Below are 23,946 nucleotides of genomic sequence, written 5' to 3' on the forward strand. Positions count from 1 at the left end.
ATTTGCCACTGGTAACTGTGTAGCTAGAGCAGGGCTGTTACTCACATCCCCTGAGCTTCCAAAGACCTGTGTTCCTAAATGGCTATTGTAGACCCGTTGGGGCCCACTGCAGGGTTGCCATGGAAACTGATACTCCCCTGCCACCAGCAGGCAGACTCCCACCCAGTGGGCACTCTGCAGAGGGAGAACACAGCCAGGGACTTCCCAGTGGCCACACTGGGATCCTGTCTCCCCTCCCAGTGGAAACCTGTCTTTTCTCAGAATCGTTCTTCTTAACCCTGCTTCCCTTACCCTCTTCCCTGGATTTCCCTTGCCCTCTTCCCTGGACCGCTGGCTCCTGGGGATTTCTTTTTTTAAAAAATTATTTTGTGTTTAAAAATGTTTTTAATTTTTAGTTCTCAATATACATTGTTGTTGATTTTCATGATCCTTTACCTGTTCCTCTCCCCCCCCCCCCTCTCTCCCCTTCGCCCCCACATCATATCTGTTCACTTGTCTTAAAAAGTTCAAGGAATTTTGGAAAGGGCCAGCAGTTTTTGTTGGGTGTCACTCAGCACTGCGGGAGGGGACATGTGGGAGAAAGAACGTGATAAAGGGTCCAGAGTTTCGTCTCCCACCATGAACAAGGAGACCCCTGAGAGGGGAACTCTGAGGCAGAGGAATAAACCCACTAGGCTTGAAGATAAAGGTCCCTGCTCTGAGTAGTCCTTCCTCTGCTCTTGGGATGGTCTCCAGGTTGCTAAATAACATGGCGCAGAGGATGGGATTCTGAGGCTGGGGCTGGAAGCATCCATCTCCAATGATATACATGTCTGATGACCAAGGGCTGGTCACTTTCTGGGCTTCTGCATCACTTGGTGAAATACCACACTGAGCTCTCCTGACCCAGGAGAGAGGTGTGACGTGAGGATGAGAATATGATATTTGAAGGGCTTTGGAGAGGTGGCATCTGACACGGGCCTTTCAGGGGCTCTGGGGACCAACTTTTTGATTCTCCCACTCTTCCCCTCAATCACTCTTACCCATCAGGGCTTCCAGGAGGTAAAGAATGACGTACTTTGCATCAGAATGTAGAAACAGTTCATTTAGGATGACACCACCAGGGCCATCCAAATGACCCCGGGAGTTCAATTCCAGCTATAGGAGACAAGTATTATTGTTAATAATAATAATAATATCATTATTGTCATACAGTTTGCCTTTGTCTTTTGTGGGGTGTGGGCTCTCTATCTTCCCAGCAGATTCCAAGCAGCCTCACCCTGTGGGGCCTGCTCTCCCTGACCCTAGTCATTGTGCCTGAGGCCAGAGTCCCCAGTTCTCATTCCCCTGGCATCTCACTATTGCCTCCTGCCCCTTGAATCTTGGTAGCCATATTTCCTAGACATTCCCCCTTTACAGCTCTGATCCGCCCTAGGTAGCCATGGGACCCCCTTACCATGTTCATCAGGTCCTGCAGAGCCCCTCTATCCCCAAGCATGGCCAGGATACTATGGAACACGACATTCTGAAAGTCCTTTGAGAGCTGGGCCAGTGCCTCCACTTTCCGGGAAACCTCCTGTTGCAGACGCTTGAAATCTGCACTCAAGCATCAACACCAGCCAAAAAAATGAGTACACTTCTTTGTTTGGGACATCACTAGGATGAGAGACCTTTCTCGTCCTTATGAGCCAAACTTCTCTATCCTTTTCAGTTACCAACAAAAATTGTCTCTGCTAATAGCATGCTTGAGCTCCAGGGATAGAGCTCTCATAAGAGGCTAGAAAGATGAGCAATCCAAGTATTCTTAAAGGAAGGGACAGTATGCTGGGAGCAGAGATGGAGATTCTGAAAAGATGTCTTTGCAAGGGGGAAGAAATGACCAAGTGGTCATTTCAAGGACATGTGAGAAATAATGTTAAATCTAGAACTGGGCTCTAGAGATGAGAGTCTTAGGTGCTCTGGTATCAGTTTCTGTTCTGTTAAATTGGGCTGTTGTGAGGATTAAATGAGTTTATGTATGTAAGGTGCTTGGCACACAGGAGCTATGCTTATTAACATACAATTGTGTCTGTATTTTCAATGTCTTTGAAGAATTAACTAGCAGGTGGAGGTCGGGGGCTCTCTGCTTCTCCCGGGAGGCTTCAGGTGGCCTCCAGGTGATCTGCTCAGAACCAGAGATCATTAGATTGGAAGCTCCAAAGAGGTGGGCATTTCTGTCTCTTTGGTTCACCACCATATCATACAGTGCTCAGAACGATGCCTGTTGCCCAATAAGTCCTCAGTAAGTGTTTGTCGCATGCATGCCTGAATGAATGAATCAAGAATCATCCAATGAGTAAGCGGGGCTAAGCAAAGCATAAATGTGGAAGTGCACCTCTGTCTTCCGACTTGCATGGAAACGTCTGATTTGGGCACTGAGCTTTGCAGTTTCCCACCCAGAAGCCCAGGTTCCCCCTCAGAAACACTCACCTCGATGAAAGCTTTCCTCTGTTCTTCCTAGAAAGAGAATCTCCAGTGACCATGTTCCTTCCCCATCACCCCAATTTGCTTCTGAGACACTTCGGAGTGTTCTGCCCTCCTGCCGCCTCCTGCCTCTTGCTTAACCTCACCCTGCACCCATCCCGGCCCATTCCCTCCCCTCCTCAGCCTTCCTGGACCCTTCCCAGTCCACAGGACCAGGGCCAGGCCCTAGGGCATGGTGGCAAAGGCAACCAGCCCTGCTTACCTAACACATGCAGGATGGGATCCCACCCCCGGCTCCAGCAGACACACACTCACCTATTGGAGGGATGGGATCCATATTGTAGCCTAGGAAGAAAAAAGAAACCCCCCACCCACCCAAGAGTTAGCCTTGAACACACTGAATTTCTCCAACCTTCTGCCCCCATTCTTCCCAGGACCCCCTCCTCTCCATCTGCCCCTGCCCTTTGCTCAGGAGGCCAGAGCCTTGGGTAATGGCAGCAAAGTCAACCAGGTAGATTTTCACTGTGCAGAGTGGCCTGGGGGAGGGTTCAGATTCCACATTTTTGGCTGGAAAACATACATTCACATATCTTGGCCTCAAATTTGCATATTTGCTGAAAAGTCCGCAAATTCGCTGAAAAGAAAAACAATACTCACTCACCAAGAGTCAGTCTCCCCCGTGCCCACTTTGGCCCCTTCCACATCTTTCCCTCTACCCCTCACCTTTCTAATTCCTCCTTTCTCTTCCTTATTTCTCACCTTTTCCAACTACTTCAGTTGAGAAATTTCTCCAGGGATACGGAGCCCCAGGCAGATCCCTCCCAACAAACTCATACCATCCCAGTGTTCAGAGGAGGAAGGCTGGTTGCCCTGTGGCCCCATGGACTGTGGCTGGTCAAGACTGGAGAGCAGCACGTGATGGAGGAGCCTGGCTGGGGACGGTTCTGTGGCTCTGTGGGGCTCAGCCCCCGAGGGGCTCTTGTGAGCATCCAAAGGGGGATCAGGGCTCAGCGGGGCCCCAGGTCGAGGCTGAGGCCTGCCCGGCTCTGGAACTCACCTTTTGGGAAGGTTTTCTGCTTATCGTCATCTGAGATGAGAACGTCTGGATGGAAAAGAAGTCTGATTAGGAGAGCCAAGGCCATTCCTGCTGGAAGTTCTACCCGTGCCCTGCACCTGGACCCTGGCACCCCTATATCAAAACCACCTGAAATGCTTGTTAAAATTGACCACTGATCTTGAATGTAATCACCGCAAAGAAAAGCTAAATGTTTAGAGGATGGCTATGTTATCTGCCCTAAGGGAGTCAGTGTACAATAGACGGGTGTACTGAAACCACACCCTGGGCCAGAAGCCCCTGGGGGCCTGAGGTGGATACCGCCTTTCCCTCCTCCCCCCAGCAACATCTTAGAATGTACTTATCATTAAATATTTTTAAATTTAAATTTTAAAATTTTTTTAAAGAAAAGAAATAACATAGTATACTCCACAAATATGTACAATTTTTTAAAAATGATCCTTGGCCTCATTCTGTACCTGCTGAATCAGACTCTTTGAAGGGTTCCCCGCAACCTGCATTTTAAATAAGCACCTCAGGTAATCATTGTGCCTCTAACATTTGAGCATTATCTTTATAATGTAAAGGAGATCTCCCCCCCCAGCCTCATCACATAGGATTGTCCTCTGTTGTCCTTTTCTTACCACCCCACACTCACTTATCAACTCCCAATCTTGCAGTCTTCTTGGGTGGTTTTTCATTTCATGTGGAGAAATGTGCGAGGTCTGAAACTTGCCTTACACCAACGTTTAAGTGTTCTACAGGCGGAAAGAGCCCTTGAAGAAGACAAAAGTGTTTTCTAGGTGTTGGAATGTGTGAACTTAATGAAGGCGAATCTCACTACAGTGCCTGCCAGTCACGTCCCGACCACTGGGGGTGGGGGAGTGGGGCTTCTCTGTTTACATAATGGAGGCCTAAGAGGGAAGGAAAACAACCTTATCCTCTTAACAATCAAAAAGGCAAATGATATGCAGAAGAGTTTAATAATTGGCCATAGCACTTGCTGTGTAACTTCAGAGAAAAACAGAATCCCTCTGCCTGTGAATCTGTAAAATGGGAATGAGACCTTCCCTGCCGAGGCGATGCACAGCAAGTGACGGACGCCGATCAGTCTTCACCTTCTGCAGACCACCGGGTCCCTCCTCGCCTGACATTAAGCTCAAGTCTCTGCTGTCTTGGGAAGCCCACACCCCTGCGTCCCCCTACCATTATCTCCTCCTCCTGCCCCCTTCTCCTTCCTCCAACAGCGTCTACACTCTGTGTCCTCACTCCCTCTCCTGGCCTTCACACCTCGGCCACCGCAGGCTAGCCTCCAGTGACTTCACCTGGCTTCAGTCACCAAAGAACACAAACTGGAGTCTCTCTGAATACTTCAAACCTTGTTCCATGGGGTGTCCTTTCATCAGACCATTTCTGGTTTTTGTTTTGGATATTTGTGAAGATAGGGCTCCTCTCTTCCCCTGCCTGAATTAAAATCACCTCATCTTTCACCATGACCTTTAATAGCACTACCATCTCCTGGTGTTCTCAGTAGGAGTCCCTGACCCCTCCCTAAAGTCTTAATCCCATTCTCTCCCCTACCCCTCAGAAGAGAGCTGCCGGGTCACGATTGATCTTTCTCCAGAAGCCAGGGTCCACTAACTGCAAGATTGGAGAGCTCAGCCTCTGTCTATTGCCACTGATAGGAGGCAGTTGACACCAGGATGCACCCTTAACCTGATATTGCAGCCAGGATACTATAGGAAACCAACTTGGAGATGTCCTTAGCACTGGGCCAAGGCTGATCTTAATACCTACCATCTGTGTGTGTTTGCGTGTGTGTGTGCATGTGCGTGTGCGTGTGCATATGTGTGGGTGCGGGTGCGTGTGTGTGTGTGTGTGTGCGTATGTGTGGGTGCGTGTGTGTGCAGGTGTGTGTGGGGTGTGCGGGTGCGTGTGTGTGCGCATGTGTGTGCGTGTGCGGGTGTGTGCGTGTGTGTGCGGGTGTGTGTGCGTGTTAATTTTCAGATGATACATTCGACCCATAGCATCCTGTTTCATCCAGTGTTTATCTTCCCTTTTCTCAATCTCATGTTAATATTATAAAGTTTTGATTTGTTTACAGATATATCTATTTACTTTCTCTTTCTGATGATGAGTACTTCTTTGATGATGAGGAAACATTTTCTTTCCCACCCCTTGCCCTTCACTTCCCCTCTCCCACCCTCCTAAAATATTCACATCCCAATATCATTTAAGTTAATGTTCACTTCTTACTCTTGGAGAAAACTGCAATCTTTTCTTTATCACTTAATGTGATACCCCTGTGATTTCCCTGTCTCTTTATTCACTCTCTCCAGAGGAGACGGAAGATACATTTTTTGAGACCTTGTACATTTAAAGACATCTTTGTTTTAACTCTCACACTTGATTGATAATTTGAGTGGACATAGAATTCTAGGCTGAAATGCCTTGGAATATGTTTTAGAAACACTTATGATTTTCTTTTTGAGGTAAGTGTCCTGAAATTTCACACATATGTTCTGTGGTACAGATCAATGTTGACCCATTAAACTATGTCTTCAGTTGGCCCTTTCATTCTGGAAAAACATTCTTCAGTTCTCAGAACCTCTCTTGTATTGTTTCCTGAATGATTTTCCCAATTTCATTATTTCTCTGTTCTCTGTGGAAAGTACTAACATTAATAAAATAAATGTATTTCACAGGACCTTTTTAAAATTACACATAGAAATGTTAAGCTTGCAAAAGACAGGAAACTTTCCCCAGGCTAAAATCTCTGTTGTAGATAAAGAATTGTAACACAGCAAAATTGCTACCTCAAAGGGCAGATGTCCTTAGTACTGATTAACCTACTGATTGATATGTTGAGAAAGTTGCTTGATTGTTGTGTAAAAATGCTGAGTAAATTGCTGTAGGAAAAGAAAGTGTTTGCAAAGAACAAGCTTTTGTCGGTGGATGGACTTTACCTTTTACAAATTGCATTATGGAATGTCACTTTGTTTACTTCACTGATGTTGCTAGTTTCCATTGTTAAAACTATACTTAGCCATAACTCTGCCCATGTCCTTGTGTTCTTTGTAATGATTAAATCAACTGAATTTTCTTGTGAAACTTCCTTGTCTTTACAATAAAAGGGAGAAGCTAACTTTGAATCGGGGCTGTCACATTCAGCTTTCTCCTCCTAATGGGGAAAGTAAGTGAAGTGCAGTCCTTTCGGGCTTCTCAATGCATTCACAGTGCTTTGAGTAATCGAGTGATTCTTTTTTATGTCTCTGTTACACAGGGGGAAGTGTAACAGTTCTCCCTTCTGAAACTTCTATTATTTAAAAGTTGGATCTCCTGCATTTTTTAATTAATGTTCTTCTGTCTTTTGCTTACATTTTTGGAAATTTATTTGATTTTGTTTTCTGACTTTTATTATTTTGTAAAAAAATTAAATTTCTGCTACCATGTTTTTAATTTCTAAGAGATAGGAATGCTCTTTTTTATAGAGCATTATTCTTTCATAGAAACAAAATATTATCTCTTTGAGGGGTGAATATTTCCTCCTTCCCAGTGTTTTCTTTGTTTCCTCTGATTTCCTCTTTTCAGTGTGTTTTCATTTTGTGTTTTTGGCTTAGCCCAAATGCCTGAGGTGTTTTGTTTTGTTTTGTTTTGTTTTTCCTGTGTGTCCTTATTGACGACTGAGACTTGTAAGCTGACAAGAGTACATAGGCAGGGTTTGCTGAGTGTGGGGTTCACCTTTGAGCAATCAGGCAGGGATTAAGCTATTTCTTTAGGGGCTCCAGTTGTTGGGATTTTTTAGGTACTTCTCTGGGACTGGTTAATTTTCCTAAGAAATAATACTTCAGTCTCCTGAGTGGGGCATGTGTTGGGAAGTGAAGAGAGCTAAGACACAATGCCTAGAGCTGAATGAGGAAAGGGGCTCAGTTTTCCCACTCAGAATGAGGACTTTCCTTTATTTCTCCTTTTCCAATGTGGTTCTTTACCCCCACCTCTCACTGTAACTAGTCTCCCTAAATCTAGAAGCCACATTGTCTAAGTTCTCAAGAGTTTTCTGCCAGGGTGGGCGAGGGTAGTTGCCTGACTGTGCAGAGGTGGGAAAGGGATCTGGCTTACAAAGATTTCCAACCAATATTCTTACTTTAAGCCCTGCCTGCACCCCATTGTCAGAAGTAGCTGGGGCCTCCAGTTCCTGAACTTTTTAAGGGCTCTTGTTGCTAGACTTCCCTGCTGCAAGTGGGGGCCCACAATTGCTGCTTTCCAGGGTCTATTACCATTTGTCTACTTTTTAGAAGAGTTTTCTGAATTTTAACATCTCTTGTCACCTGTAATTTCTACTCTTGTTGGTATGTCTACTCTTTTGTTGTCTTTATGTATTTGTACCTTGTTCAACAGGTACTTGGCAATAAGTTCTTTGAGGGTAGATGTAAGTCTCCCCATCTTTCTGTAAAAGTGAGGTGGATTTTAGTTATAAAATTCTTTAAAATTTATTTTCATTTTGGGCCGGCCCGGTGGCGCACTGCTACAGTGCGCCGCTTGGGAGCGCGGCTGCGCTCCCGCTGAGGGTTCGGATCCCACATACTGACCGGTTCCCGCTCACTGGCTGAGCAAGGTGTGGGAGCAACACCGAGGGTTGCGATCCCATTGCCGGTCCCGGTCCGGTACGGGCGTGACACTGAGGGTTGCGATCCGTTGCTGGACACGAAAAAAGACAAAAAAAAGGAAAAAAGAAAAAAGAAAAAAAGAAAAATTTATTTTCATTTTATAGACTGTTTTAAATGTAAAATATTATAACTTATAATAAGTTTCTGTCTTCTCTTTTATATTGTAAAAATTTTTGTGTGTGGCCAAATAATGGTACATTATGCCATACACTAACAATTTTTCTATTGGTGGTCATTTAAATTCCCCCGAAATTCCATAGTGTCATAAATAATGCCATAATGAATATCTATGCCTAAATATCTGTCCACGTTTTGGATTATTTCCTAATACATGTGTGGAATTACTGACTCTAAGGATATGAATATTTCTTATGATTTGAAACATACTGTCACTTGCTTTCCAAAAATATTGTAATGGTTAACACTCCTACCAATATTATATAAGTGCTGGTTTCACTGTATTGTTAGCAGCACTGAAAAGTATTTGTATTTTTTTTATAAAAGGGCTAGCCAGTTAGCTTGATTGGTTAGAGTGCAGCCTTATAATACCAAGGTCCCAGGTTTGAATCCCTGTACCAGCCAGCCACCAAAATTTAAAAATAAATAAATAAATAAACTATTTTAAAATTTCCAAAATTACATAAAAATGGGATCTTAATATTATTTCCTATGATCGCTACTGAGCTTGAACATTTTTAAATGGCCACATGATTAGGTATTTCTTTGGTGATTACTAATTTTTCTCTTTAACTCATTTACTTAGTTAAGTTTTGTAGGTTTTTAAAGTTACATTTACATTTATTTCTAGCAGTAATATTGACTGCTGTTTTATAGCATATAGCTTCACTTTTTTCTTTTAAAAATTTTTTATGAATTTTTGAAGTGCTCACATTGTTATTTCATGGAGTAACTCAACTGATCTTTTTCTATTTCTTTCATTGCTTGTTTCACAACTTTTAAATTTTTATATATGTGTGTTTCATTTTACAAAAGCAGGCTGGCCAGTTACTCAGCTAGATTTAGAGCATGGTGCTGATAAAACCAAGACCCAGGGTTCAATCCCTGTACTGGGCTGCAAAATGTTTTTTTAAAAAAGCATAAAATTTAAATTTACTTCTTCTGAAATTTCATTTGTAAATTAGGCCAATATGAGGATTGAACTTTATTTTTCCTCTAAAATCTCCATGCGGTTTTTCAATTTGGTGAATAATCCTTCTCTTTTCCACTTTTTTGGATTGCTTCCTTTATACACCATTTTGAATATAAATTGGGCTCTGCTAATTAAGCTATCTATTGTCTCCAATTAATTTCTGGTTTTGTCCTTGTACCAGTCCTACGATATTTAAAATAGCTTTATATTATGCTTTATTATCTGGTAGATGATCCCCCCAACACACACTCATGAAAAAAAAAATGTTTAGGTATTTTTACCTGCTTTTTATTCCAGATGAACCTTAGTTTATTTAATCAAGATCCCACCAAAAAAACTAGAACAGGAAAATTAAATTGGTATATTGATAGAAATTGTTTAAACCTATATTTTTTTCTATATATTACTGGCATCTTTACAACATCCAGATTCCCTTTGAGGAATATGGTTTGCTTCTCTCTTTATTCAGGTTTTTCTTTTTGGGTTTTTTTTTTTTTTTTTTTTTTTTTTTTGGCAGCTGACCAGTACCAGGACCCAAACCCTTGACCTTGGTGTTATAACACTGCACTATAACCAATTGAGTGAACCCATTTCCTACATTTTTCATCAATTTTTTCCACATAGATCCACTTATTTCCAGAAGAAGTTATATACAAGTATAGATACACAATCTGGGATTGGTTTGTGAAGATTTTTTTTCATTATGTCTTATAATTGGTTTTTATTGGAACATCTCATATCCTTGGTCAGGGTTTCTAGAAAATATGTTAACTAATAATGATGTTAAAATTCATGATTGTTTTCCTTTATTCTAATGGAAATGTTGCCAGGGTTTTATATTAGCAAATGATGCTGGATGTTGGTTGAGAGAGTGTACCTTGTTTCCATAATCAATTTTTAAATGCTCCTGAATACATAAACCCATCCTTATTTAGAAAGATTTATATTACAGGATTTTAAAGTTACAGATAAATTCAAGAATGGGTGTTAAATTAGTCAAATGCCTTTCAGCATTCATTAACATAAACACATTGCCATTTGGATTTTACATGGACATTTTGGAGGTTTTGTTATATTTTTACTTTTCTCATTGTGGTAAAAAAACATTAAATTTGGGCCGGCCCTGTGGCGCTTGGGAAGCGCGGCGGCGCTCCCGCCGAGGGTTCAGATCCCACATACAGACCGGCCGCTCACTGGCTGAGCGAGGTGCGGGGGCAACACCGAGGGTTGCGATCCCGTTGCCGGTCACGAAAAAAGACAAAAAGGAAAAAAATAAAATAAAACAATGAAGAGCAAAATTAGCGTTTGTTCATTCACTTAAAAAAAACATGATTTTAAAATCTAAACACTAGGAGTAAAAATGAATGCTTTCCCTGCTTGCAAAGAGGTCAAGAGAAATAATAGCAAAATGAAATGAAGATGACACTGAAATGCAAACTGTACTCTTAACAATTCTTGAGTTATAAAGTGACAACTAGATGTCATCAAAACTACTTAACTTTCTCAGGAGATTTTAATTTATTTTTCAAAGATTAATGGTGGCAAATTTTGATGCAATAAAATCCACATTTTATTAAATTTATCATCTAAACCATTTTTAAGTGTGCACTTCTGTAGTGTTAAGTATATTCACACTGCTCTGCAACAGACTCTAAAACTTTAAAAACAGAAATTCTAACCTACTTAAAACTAATTTTCCCTTCACCCTCCCATGAGGCCTTGGAAACCACCTTACTACTTCTGTTCTTATGAATTTGAAACAATTGACATATTTCATATTAGTGGAATTATACAATATTTGTCCTGTTGTGACTGATGTATTTCACTTTAATGACTTCTAGGCTCATCATGTCATAGCATATGACAGGACTTCCTTCTTTCCTTTTTAGAGGACATGTAACATTCCATTTCATATGTATACACACACACACACACATTTTACTTATCCAATTCATCTGTCAATGGATATTTGACTTCTATTTCTTGACTATTATGAATAAACATAGATGTGCAAAAATCTCCTCAAGATCCTGCTTTGAATTCTTCTGTATATATACCCAGAAGTGAGATTGCTGAATCATATTGTAATTCTATTTTTATTTTTTAAAGAACTTCCATGTTTTTTTAATGGCTGTACTATTTTACATTCCCACCAACAGTATACAGGCATACAATTTCTCCACATCCTAACCAACACTTAGTTTTTGTTCTTTTGATAGTAGCCATCCTAATGGATGTGAGGTAATATCACATTGTGGTTTTGATTTGTGTTTCTTTTATAGTGATGTTGAGCACTTTTTTATATGCTTATTGGACATATGTATATCTTCTTTGGAGAAGTGTTATTCAAGGCCTTTGCCTATTTTTTATTTGGTTATTTGTGAGATTTTTTGTTGTTTTGACTTGTAGAATTTCCTTATATATTCTGGATACTTAACCCCTTAGCAAATATGATTTGCAAATATTTTCACACATTCCATAGGTTGCCTTTTCACTATGTTGGTTGTTTCCTTCACGTGCAGAAGTTTTTAAGTTTGATGTCCTCCCATTTGTCGATTTTTGCCTTTGTTTGTCTGTGCTTATGATGTCATATTCAAGAAATTGTTGTCAAGTGCAATGTCATGAAGCTCTTCCTCTATGTTTTGTCCAGAAGTTTGATCGCTTTACATCATGCATTTAGGTCTTCAATCCATTTTGAATTAATATTTGAATATGGTATAAGATAACAGACCAACTTTATTCTTTTGCATGTAGATATCCAGTTTTCTTAACATTCATTTAAGAAACTGTCCTTTTTCCATTTTGTACTCTTGGTATCCTTGTCAAACATCCTTTGATCATACATACAAGGGTTTATTTCTGGGCATTCTATCCCTTTCCATTGTTCTATATGTCTGTCTTTATGACAATACCACACCATCTTGATTACTGTTTCTTTGTAGTATGTGTTGAAATCAGGAAATACAAGGCCTCCAACTTCGTTCTTCTACAAAATTGTTTTGGTTATGTAGAGTCCCTTGAGATTCCTCATGAATTTTAGGATGATTGTTTTCTATTTCTGAAAAAAAAAAATTGCCATTGAAGTTCTGGAGGAGGTTGCATTTATCAGCACCGCACTCTCCCGAGTGAGCCACGGGCCGGCCCCCTAGGAGGTTGCATTTAATCTGTAGATCACTTTGAGTAGCATGGACATTTTAATAATTTTAAGTCTTAAAATCCAAAAGCACAAAGTGTCTGGCCATTTATTCGTGTCTTTGATTTCTTCTAGCAATGTTTTGTAGTTCTCAAGGTACACGTTTTCACCTACTTGGTTAAGTTTATTCCTAAGTACGTTATCCTTTTTAAAGCTTTAGTAAATGGGCTTATTTTCTTAATTTCCTTTTCTGATTGGTTATTATTAGTGTATAGAAACACAATTGATTTTTGTGTGTTGATTTATCATTCTTTCATTTCAACTTGAAGGAACAATTCTTTCAGCATCTGTTGTAGAGCAGGTTTAGTTGTGACAAACTGTCTGTTTTTGTTCATCATAGAATGTCTTAATTTTCCTTTGTTTTTGAAGGACAGCTTTGCCAGGTAGAGTACTTGTAGTTGGCAGGGTTTTTTTTTTCAGCACTTTGAATGTGTGATCCCACCCTCTTCTAGCCTGCAAGGTTTCTGCTGAGAAATCTGCTGACAACCTAATAGGAGCTACCTTGACTGTGATGAATCACCTTTCTCTTGCTGCTTTTAAGACTCTGGCTTTGTCTTTGACTTTCAACAGTTTGGTTATAACGTCTCAGTGTAGGCCTCCAAATTAATGTTTTAATTGGCTCAAGTTTCTTTGTTTGCCAGACTTGGAATCAAATGGCCACAGTAGAGCCTGGGCCTTCTTCAGAACTAATTCACTGGCCTTGGGAAAGTTAGTGCATATCTCAGTTTTTTTTCCTTTAGTTTCTAACACTCTGAAATAAGGACAAATTACACAGAAAATATAGTGTGTATAAAAGCACATTAAGACACACACAAACCTTATATGTCCCTGGCCCATATTTATCTCAATGAATATTCAATAAGTGAATTTGTTTATATCACTTAAAAATATTATTCTTGGTTATTGTGAGTGACTTATGTAAATTTCCTATGCTTAAATATATTTAAATCTCACTCCTTAAATCATTTCTTATCAGGTTATCATATAATATAAAGTACTTTAACAGCTGAAGTTGGTGACAGTGGGTCCTCATTTCTTCCAGCCATAAAACTGGACTGTATATAGTGCAGCAGCCACACATTTAGACCCCGAAGAATCTGTCATTTTCCCAAAGCAAAATACAATACCAAATAATTAAATATATTTCTGATTTTTTCAATACTGAATAATCCCACATATTAAAATACTATAGATATTAGTATATACTCTCATGTCATGAGTCACAATACTGTGGCATGTAAGAAGAAGGAAGTAATGACCCCACTGCTCCTGGCCCCAGGGATTAGGGTCCAGAGCTTTCTCACAAGGGAAGCTTGACTGCCAGGGCAGGCTGTGTTTTTTGTATTCTAGTCCCACTTCAGAACAACTTTGTACCTTGCCAGGAGTAATCCACAGGGAAAATTTTCCTAAAACATTCTTACTACTGCTACCACACAGCACAGTACTATTGATCAATTCAGCGACCTCTGTCACCATATATAGGTCGTCCTCTCTGTTCCAGCAGTCCTGCAGAAATGATGGCTCTGGATCCAACAGTTTCCTGGGGATATAAGCAAGAAGAAGAAGGGTCAGAGTGGAAAAGAGATGCTGTTTTGGGTGACTCTGGATTATTCTTCTTATCAAGATCTGGAAAGGGTGAAGTACCTTTGGACTTTAACAGGTAAGTTCTCAATAAGTAGGGAAATATTGGATCATGAGGCTAATGTACTTAGGGCAACAGAATTTCTTCTCCAATATGAAAAATGGAAAAGAGCCCATTTTCTAGTGGTGGTGTGGGTGTAAGAGTATGTCTGCCATATTATTCAGAGAATCTGCATTTTACTAAATTATGTTTGTCCTGTTAAGGCGTAATTTGTAGATTTCCAGCACTAGAGTCTCTCAGAAAAAGAGGCTAGAAGAAGGTCCAGATGGTCGAGAACAGTCCTTACAAGGTCCTATTTTCGAAGCTGGGTGTCCACATTGAACATATCCAGAAGCATAATTTGGGTGGGATATGAGCAGACAGATAAAGTAGGGAGGATTCTGGATGACTTCATGACTAACACAGGTGGGCCTTTATGGACTTATTCTCCCTGGTGCAGGGATAGGTGAGGCTGACTTGAAAACATAGGTTCTGGAGAAATATGAGAGGTTTGGAGTACTGAAGACAGATTTGATCTCCATTTCAGTTCTGATGCTCAGCCTTGATTCTACTCAAGGCCCCAATGCAGCTGGTGTCCTAGATAAGTCATATGAATCCTGAGATATTCTTAAATCACTTTTCAGCAGAGGAGTTCACTACGCATCCAATACTAGGTTTTCACATTGCCATTGGATTAAAATGCAATCTCCTTACCATGTCTTCAGGTGCCGTGTCATCCAACATCTGCATATCTCCCAAGCTTCACATTGTCACCTTAGTCCTGGTTGTCTAAGTTTCTGCCTTACTGATCTCCCCCCTTACCCTGCAAACACTAAGCTCTATCTTACCCCAAGGGCTCTAAACCCCTCATCTGGATCCTTTTCATCCTGCTTTGCTTGCTCCTTCTCATTCTTCAGGTCTCAGCTCAACTGTTAGATTAGGAGACCTAAACAGACTCCTTTCCCTCCACCCACTCTCTTTTACCTTATCTTGTTTATTACCTTCAGAGCACCCCTCACAACATTAGTAGGTGAAACATACTTTACATACTCCATATCCCATTTATTAAAAGTATATCACTACCTTTTCTGTTTCTCATTTAAAGATTTTTACCTCAAACCTGCTTATTTTTCTTGGTGTTGGCAAATAAAATTTACCGATGAAATCACAGCCTTCTAAAGACTGAAAGATACCTCTATGAGGAAAATGTTTTTGTTTCTGTGACCTACAGAAATCCTGATGCATTTTTGCATCATATATAGTCTTTGCAAATGTTAGTTCTAATAAGGATGTTGCAAGAAAGCCTCCATACACAAATTGTGTGATGCACAACGCAACTTTTAGTTTTTATGTGTTCTGTGATTTTAACTAGTTGCATACTGAATAATTATGTGCTTTGGTAGAAATATTATTTAAATTGACCTTTCTGTTTCTAAAAACCATAAAGACTTATGAGGATTTTTGTTAAGCCCTTAATGGATCATTGGTTATGCATCTTTCCCCACATGTGCAGAGGTAAATTAAATCCCAGGAGAGAGGTGATGTCAGCAAGATGGCAAAATAGGAAGTCCCTGGCTTTGACCCCCACACAGCAAGTCCACTAGCAACTATTCATAGACAAAAATGTTCTTGTGAAAATCCCAGAACCCAGGGATAGGACTGAAGCATCCCCTTTGGACCACAAAAATACAAGCCACATTGGGAGGGTAAGAGGAACAGTTTCACTTTGAAAGCATCACCCCTGCCCCAGGCCATCACAGCATGGACAGTGTTTCCCCAGGACCATAGTTTCTCCAGTGAGGAAAAGAGAGCCTGAAGTGGATATCTACCTTCGACAGCATTCCAAGGTGCATCACAGGAGGTCCGTTTCTGTCTCACCTCACAGAGAATACTGAGAAAATGAGAAGGCCTAGACTACCCAGGGTCAGATAAAAACAAAGAAGGGGGAAGGGCTTACAGAAACCAGTGTGTGGAGTTTGGCAGTTGTTTTAGTCCATTTTGTGTTGCAATAACAAAAATACCTGAGACTAGGTGATTTATAAAGAACAGAGGTATATTTGGCTTATGATTCTGGGACAGCTGCATCTGGCACAGGCCTCAGGCTGCTTCTACTCATGGTGGAAAGCAGTAGGCAGCTGGTGGGTACAAGCAGATCACATGGCAATAGGAAGCAAGAGAGAGAAAGGGGTGGTGCCAGGGTCTTTTAAACATCCGGCTCTCACAAGAACTGACAGAGCAAGACCTCACTCACTAACCCCTTCCCCCAGGGAGAGCATTAATCCATTCATGAGGGATCCACCCGCGTGATTTGAACAGCTTCCAGCACTGCCACACTGGGGATCAGATTTCCACATGAGTTTTGGCGGGAACAACATATCCAAACTCTATCAGCAGTGACACCATGTTCCTACTGGTAGTGGCATTCAATGAGAAAGACCAGCCAGCGGATTGCCCACCTGCAGAGCCAAGCCAGTGAATCTGTCTGGCTGGGAAGTACGGTAGACAGTTCAGCCTGGCTTGAGTCATTGCCAGCCATCCAGTGAACAGTCCAGCCTAGCTGTAGAGCCCAGCCTAAGGTTCTGGCCAGGCAGGGATGGCAGTAAGAAACTCCATCTAACCACAGAGTACAGCCTCTGGCCTGGCCCAACCAGGGAGCCCAAACAGTGATCCCTCCCAGGCTCAGAGCCTAGCCCTGGTCCTGACCTAGGCAGAGTCAAGCTAGCAACTCTGCCTTACTGTGGAACATAGGCTCTGGCCCCAGCTGATGAAGGAGCCTGATTAATGACCCAATCCAGCCTTGGAGACCAGCCTGAAACTCCACCCAAATTCAGGATCCAGCCTATGGACCCAACTGATCTGGAGCCCATAGCAACCCCAAATGAGCATGGAGCAAAGTCAGTATCCCTGCCCAGGCTGGGATCCCAGCCAGTGACTTGGCCCAACCACAGGGTGCAGCCAGTCATCCTACCCAGCTGCAAAGCACAGCCTGAGGCTTCCTGCAATGGAAGAACCTGGTCTGTGGTTGAACACTGAGCTCAGCCAGCAGCAAACCCAGCCAGGAAGCACTTCATGGGGTCCCACCCAATTGGGGCAATTTCAGAGCTCAGACTGTGACCCCATCCAATTACAGAGTCAAAACAGTGGCACCACTCCTCCAGGGAGTACAGCCTGCCACCACAACTGACCAGAGGAAATTGCAGAGCCCAGCAAATGGTCCTGCCTGACGACAAAGCCAAGCCAAAAACCCTTTCCTAACAGGGAGCACAGACAGTGGCTCTCCCTGAATGCAGAGTCTAGAAAACAGCTCTGCCTAACAATGGAACCCAGAAAGTGGTTCCACCTAACCAGGAGCACAATCAGCAGTTTCACAGAACCTCAGAGCATTGCAGTGGTCCCACCAACTACAGACCATAACAGCAAGCCCTGCCTGCCTATGGAGCCTACTACTTGGCCTGTCCAGAACCCCAGAATGGGCTGACTGGCAAAGATCTACCCTTACCAAAGTAAACCTGTAAAGTCTAGATGAGATAGCCACTGCCTCAAATGTGCAGACAACAATGCAAGTATACAAGGATAATGAAGTATACAGAAAACATGATACTATTGAAGGAAACTAATAAACTCCAATAATTGACCCTAAAGTAATGGAGATCTATAAACTGAATGACAAAGAATTTAGAGTAATCCCCTTTAAAAGGTGCAGTGAACTATAAGAAGACACATATAGACAACTAAACAAAATTAGGAAAACTAAAAGTATATGTTCAATGAAGAAATAGAAACCATAAAACAAACAGAAATCCTAGAGAAAAAAAATACAATGGCTGAACTAAAAAATTCAAGAGAGTTTCAACAGCAGACTTGACCAAGCAATTAGTGAGCTCAAAAATAGTTCATTTGAAATTATCCAGTTAAAGGAGCAAAAAGAAAAAAGAAATGAAAAGGAGTGAAGAAAGCCTATGGGACTTATGAGACATCAGCAAACAAAACAATATACAATATTTTCCAGTAGGAAAAGAGAGTGAGAGAGGGACATAAAGTCTATTTAAAGAAACAATGGCTAAAAACATCCCAAATTTGGAAAGAGAAATGGACACTAAGATTCATTAGGCCCCAAATACCCAATATATTTTGAACTTAAAAAGGTCTACACCAGTACACATTATAATAAATTATCAAAAGACAAATAAAAAGATAAAATGTTGAAAATAACAAGAGAAAAGCTACTCATCAAATACAAGGAAGCAACCATGAGTCTGTCAGTGGATTCCTTGGGAGAAACATGGCAGGCCAGGATTTTTTAAATGACATATTCAAAATATTGAAAGAAAAAACTGACAACCAAGAGTACTATACCAAGCAAAGCTGTCCTTCAGAAATGATGGCGAGATAAAGACTTTCTGAAACACACAAAAGCTTTGGAAGCTTATTGTAGTAGATTGGCGTATGTCCTCCCAAAACTCACTGAAGCTTGAATTGTGTCCCCAAAGTTTTATGTATTAGAAGCTTACCCCCACTGTGACTTAAGAAAGTGGGAAATCCTACCATAGTAATTGAAAGGTATAGCCTTGAAGAGGTTATTAGATTGTAGAAGAATGCCATGGTGAATGGATTTAAAGATGGTGGTCAGCGGTGTGGTACCCCCACTGTGACTTAAGAAAGTGGGAAATCCTACCATAGTAATTGAAAGGTATAGCCTTGAAGAGGTTATTAGATTGTAGAAGAATGCCATGGTGAATGGATTTAAAGATGGTGGTCAGCGGTGTGGTTCTGAGGGCTTTAAAAGAAGAGAGAGGAGAGTCTGTCTCTCTGTCCTTGCTCTGCCATTTTTACAATGTGATACCCTGCTGTTACTGAAGTCATCACCAAAGAAAGCCTTCACCAGCTGTGTTCCTTGGACTTTGGACCTCAGAGCCTCTGAAATTGTAAGCAATAAATTTTGTTTTCTTATAAATCACCTAGTTCCAGGAATTTTTTATAAGCAACAGAAATGGACTAATATTACTGATCATCACTATACCTTTCTTAGAAGACATGCAAAAAGTTCTTTGAGGTGAAATGAAAGGATGTTAATTAAAACATGAATATATAAAACTCACCAGTACAGGTAAATATATAGTCAAATCAAAATTCTCTAATATTGTCATCATGGTTCAAAAATGGCTGTCACCTCTGGTATGCAAGTTTTAAAAATATACATGTTAAAAATAACTAACTACAATAATTCATATTGGATGTACAGTATAAAAACATGTCAACTGTAACATCAATAAGGTAAAATAAAAGGGGAGAAGTAAAAGTATACAGCTTTCTGTGCAATTGAAGTTAAATTATGATCAGAATAAAACAGCATGTTGTAACAATAAGATACTTTATGTAAGTCTCATGGTAACTACAAAAGAAAACCTGTAGTGGGCACACAAAAGATTAAGAGAGAAATCAAGCATACTGCCTCAAAAACTCACCAAATCATAGAGGAAGACAGCAAGACAGAAAGAAAGGAAGAAAAGAACTACAAAACAGTACTAAGACCATTTACAAAATAGCCTTAGTAAGTCCTTACTTACCAATAATTACAATAAATGTAAATGGATTAAATTTTCCAAACTAAAGACATACAGTGGAAGAATAAATAACAAAACAAGATGCAATGATTTGCTACCTAAGTGACACTCTCTTTAGCTTTAAGGACACACATAGGCTGAAAGTGGAGGGATAGAAAAGGACAGTCTAATGCAAATGATAACCCAAAAGAGAGCAGAGGTGGCCATACATATATCAGATAAAATAGACATAAAGTCAAAAACAGTCACAAGACAAGAGAAGGTCATTGCATAAAAATAAAGGAGTCAGTAATTAAGAAGACAAAACAATTATAAATATTTATGCACCAAACATCCAAGCACTGGATATAATAATATATATAAAAATATATAAAGCAAATACTAATATAATTAAAAGGAGAAATAAACAGCAATACAATAATAGTAGGGAACTTTAATGTCACTCTTAACAACGGCTAGATCAGCCATAAAGAAAATTAATAAGAAGACACTGAACAACACGATAGCCTAAATGGACCTAATAGACATATACAGAACATTTCACTGAACAGAAGCAGAACACAAAGTCTTCTCAAGTGCACGTGAAACATTCTCCCAGATAAATCATGTTATGCCAGAAAACAAGTATTAACAAATTTAAAATGATTGGAATCATATTAAGTATATTTCAAACCATAGTTATGTGAAACTAAAAAATAATAGGAAGAATTTCAGAAATTCACAAATACATGGAAATTAAACAACACATTACTGAACAACAAGTGGGTCAAAGAAGAAATCAAAAAGAAAGTCAAAAGTTCTTTGAGCTGAAATGAAAGGATGTTAATTAACAACATAAAAAACATGAATAAACTCACCAGTAAAGGTAAATATCTTGAGACAAACAAAAATGGAAACACAACATACCAAAACATATGAGATAGAGCAAGAACAGTTCTAAGACAAAAGTTTATAGCTATAATTGCCTACATTAAGAAAACAGAATGAATTCAAATCAACAACCTAAATGTACACCACAAAAAAAGTACAAATTAAGCCCAAATAAACAAAAAGGAAGGAAATAATAAAGATTACAGCATAAATAAATGAAACAGAAAAACAACAGAAAAGATCAATAAAACTAAGAGATGTTTTTTTTTGAAAAGATAAACAAAATTGACAGACTCTTAGCTGGACAAACCAAGAAAGAAATAGACAACTCAAGTAAAGAAAACTATAATTGAAAAAGGAAACATTACAAATGATGCTATAGAAGTAAAACAGATCACAAGAGACTATTATGAACAACTATATACCAGCAAACTGGATAACCTAAGAGAAAATGGACAAATTCCTAGAAAAATACAACCTATCAACTCCAAATCATGGAGAAACAGAAAATATGAACATACCACTAACAAGTAAGGAGTTTGAATCAGTAATCACAAACCACTGGACAAAAAAAGCCAGAGACCAGATTCCTTCACTGTTGAATTTTACCCATTCTGCTCAAAGACTCAATAATTAAAGAAGAGGGAACAATTCAAATTCATTGCCCAAAACCATTATTGCTCTGATACCAAAGCCAGATAAGGACACTACAGGAAAAGGAAATTACAGGTCAATATACCTAATGAGCATAGATGAAAAATCCTCAACAAAATACTAGCAAACTGAATTCAGCAGCACATTAGAAGGATAAGACACCATGATTAAGTGGGATCTGTCCTCAAGATACAAGAATTGTTCAACATAAGCAAATCATAAATGTGATATATCACATTAACAGGACAAAGGACTAAAACCATATGATCATCTCAATAGAGGTAGAAAAAGCATTTGACAAGATTCAACACTTTTTTAATAAAAACCTTCAACAAATAATAGCATCAAAAATAATAAAATACTTTGGAATGAATTTAATCAAGGAGATGAAAGATTTGTACATTGAAAACTATATGAAATTAATAAAAGAAATTGAAGACAAAATAAATAGAAAAGTTACCTGTGTTTATGGATTAAAAATATTGATATTATTAAAATGTCATAGTACCCAAAGCAATCTATAGATTCAATACAATTCCTATCAAAATTCCAATGGCATTCTTTACAGAAATAGAAAAAATAATCCTAAAATATATATGATACCAAAAAAGACCCTGAAGAGCCAAGGCAGTCTCAAGAAAGAAGAGTAAAGCTGGAGACATCACACTTCCTCATTTCAAACTATATTACAAAGTTATAGTATTCAAAACGTTATAGTACTGGCATACAAACAGACAGAACAATGGAATCAAATAGACAGCCCAGAAATAAACCCATACATATAAAGTCAACTAATATTTGAATATAGAATGGAAAAAAAGGATAATCTCTTCCAAAAAGTGGTGGTGGGAAAACTAGTTATTCATGTGCAAAATTGTACCCTATCTTACACCATACACAAAAATTAACACAAAATGAATTAAAGACTAAAATGTAAGATCTGAAATCTTAAAGCTCCTAGAAAAAAACACAGGGGAAAATGTCTTGATGTTGGTCTTAGAAACAATTTTTTGGATATGACACCAAAAACATGAGGAACAAAAGCAAAAATAAGTGGGACTACATCAAACTAAAAAGCTTTCGCATATCAAAGAAAACAATCAACAAAGTGAAAAGGCAACATACAGAATAGGAGAAAGTATTTGCAAACCATATATCTGATAAAGGGTTAATATCCAAAATACATAGGGAACTCATACAATTCAATAGCAAAATTAATAAGTAAATAATCTGATTAAAAATGGGCAAAGGACCTGAATAGACATTTCCCCACAGAAGACATATGAATGGGCAACAGCACAAGAAAATTGGTTCAACATCACTCATCAGGGAAATGCAAATCAAAACCACCCTGCACTGGTTAAGAAGGCAATTATAAAAAAGAGAACAGATAAGTGTTGCCTGGGATGTGGATTAAAAGGAACATTGTACGTTGTTGGTGGGAATATAATTGCTATAGCCATTATGGAAAACAGTATGTTGGTTTCTCAAACAATTAAAAATAAAGCCATCGCATTATATAGCAATCCCACTTCTGAATACACATACAATGGAAACAAAATTAGTAGCTCAAAGAGATCTATGCATTTCCATGTTCATTGCAGCATTATTCACAATAACCAAGACATGGAAACAACCTACATGCCAGCTGACAGATGAATGGGGAAAAGAATTGTGGTATAGATATGCAATAGAATATTATTCAGCCATAAAAAAGGAATGAAATCCTGTCATTTGCAGCAACATGGATGGACTTAGAAGACATTATGTTAAGTGAAGTAAGCAAAGAACAGAAAGACAAATACCACTTGATCTTAATCATATGTGGAATGTTTTTTTTTAAAGGTGGTATTATAGAGACAGAGAATTGAACAGTGGTTACCAGAGACTGGGGAGAGAAGGGGGAAGAGAAAATAGGGAGAGGTTGGACAATGGATGCAAAATTATAATTAGACAGGAGGAATAAGTTTTGGTGTTCTATTGCACAGTAGGGTGACTATGGGTAACAGTTAAGTTTTGTATATTACATGATAGATAGAGGAGAGGCTTTTGTTTTTGCCACAAAGAAATGACAAATGCATGAAGTGATGAATATATTAACTACCATGGCCTGATCATTGTGCAACATATACATGTATCAAACTTCAGATTGTACCCTATAAGTGTGTACAATTACAGTGTGTCAATTAAAACAAATAAATAAATTTTTTTAAGTTTTGCAAAAGTAAAAAATAAATAAATAAAAGGGAATCCTGCCATTTGTGACAGCACAGATAAAACTTGAGAGCTAAGTAAAGTAAGTCAGACAGAGAAAGACAAATACTCACATATCCGGAATCTAAAAAAGTCAAACTCAGAAACAGAGAGCAAAATGATAGTTTCAAGGGGCTGGGAGTGCAGCAAATGGTGACATGCTAGTCAAAGGTACAAAGATTCCATTACAGATAAATAAGTTCTAGAGATCTAATGTATAGTATGGTGACTATGGTTAACAAAGGTGTATTGTGTACTTGAAGTTTGCTAACAGAATAGATATTAAATGTTATCATCAAAAAGAAAATGTTACTAGATGAAGTTATAGATGTGTTAACAGACTTGACTGTGGTCATCTTTTCACAATACGTATGTATATAAAAACATCACATTCTATACATTGAACTTATATAATTTTATTTTTCAATTACACCTAAATAGATCTGAGTGGAAAAAAATACTAAAAATATAAATCCCA

General features: G+C 39.3%; 1 protein-coding gene across 1 annotated transcript in view; it reads right to left on the reverse strand.

Annotated features, from left to right (window-relative positions):
- LOC103601981 overlaps positions 1–23,946 on the reverse strand; it is a 43,847-nt gene that overhangs the window by 18,427 nt on the left and 1,474 nt on the right. Inside the window, exons 3-7 of the mRNA XM_008586384.1 lie at positions 13,881–14,046; positions 7,883–7,943; positions 3,500–3,544; positions 1,436–1,575; positions 1,023–1,137 (exon numbers count right to left, since the gene is read on the reverse strand). Of these exons, the coding sequence (XP_008584606.1) occupies positions 1,023–1,137; positions 1,436–1,575; positions 3,500–3,544; positions 7,883–7,943; positions 13,881–14,046 (527 nt within the window). The remainder of the gene's footprint in view (positions 1–1,022; positions 1,138–1,435; positions 1,576–3,499; positions 3,545–7,882; positions 7,944–13,880; positions 14,047–23,946) is intronic.

Source organism: Galeopterus variegatus, unplaced genomic scaffold, assembly GCF_000696425.1.
Source record: "Galeopterus variegatus unplaced genomic scaffold, G_variegatus-3.0.2 Scaffold3970, whole genome shotgun sequence".
In the NCBI taxonomy this organism is placed as follows: domain Eukaryota; kingdom Metazoa; phylum Chordata; class Mammalia; order Dermoptera; family Cynocephalidae; genus Galeopterus; species Galeopterus variegatus.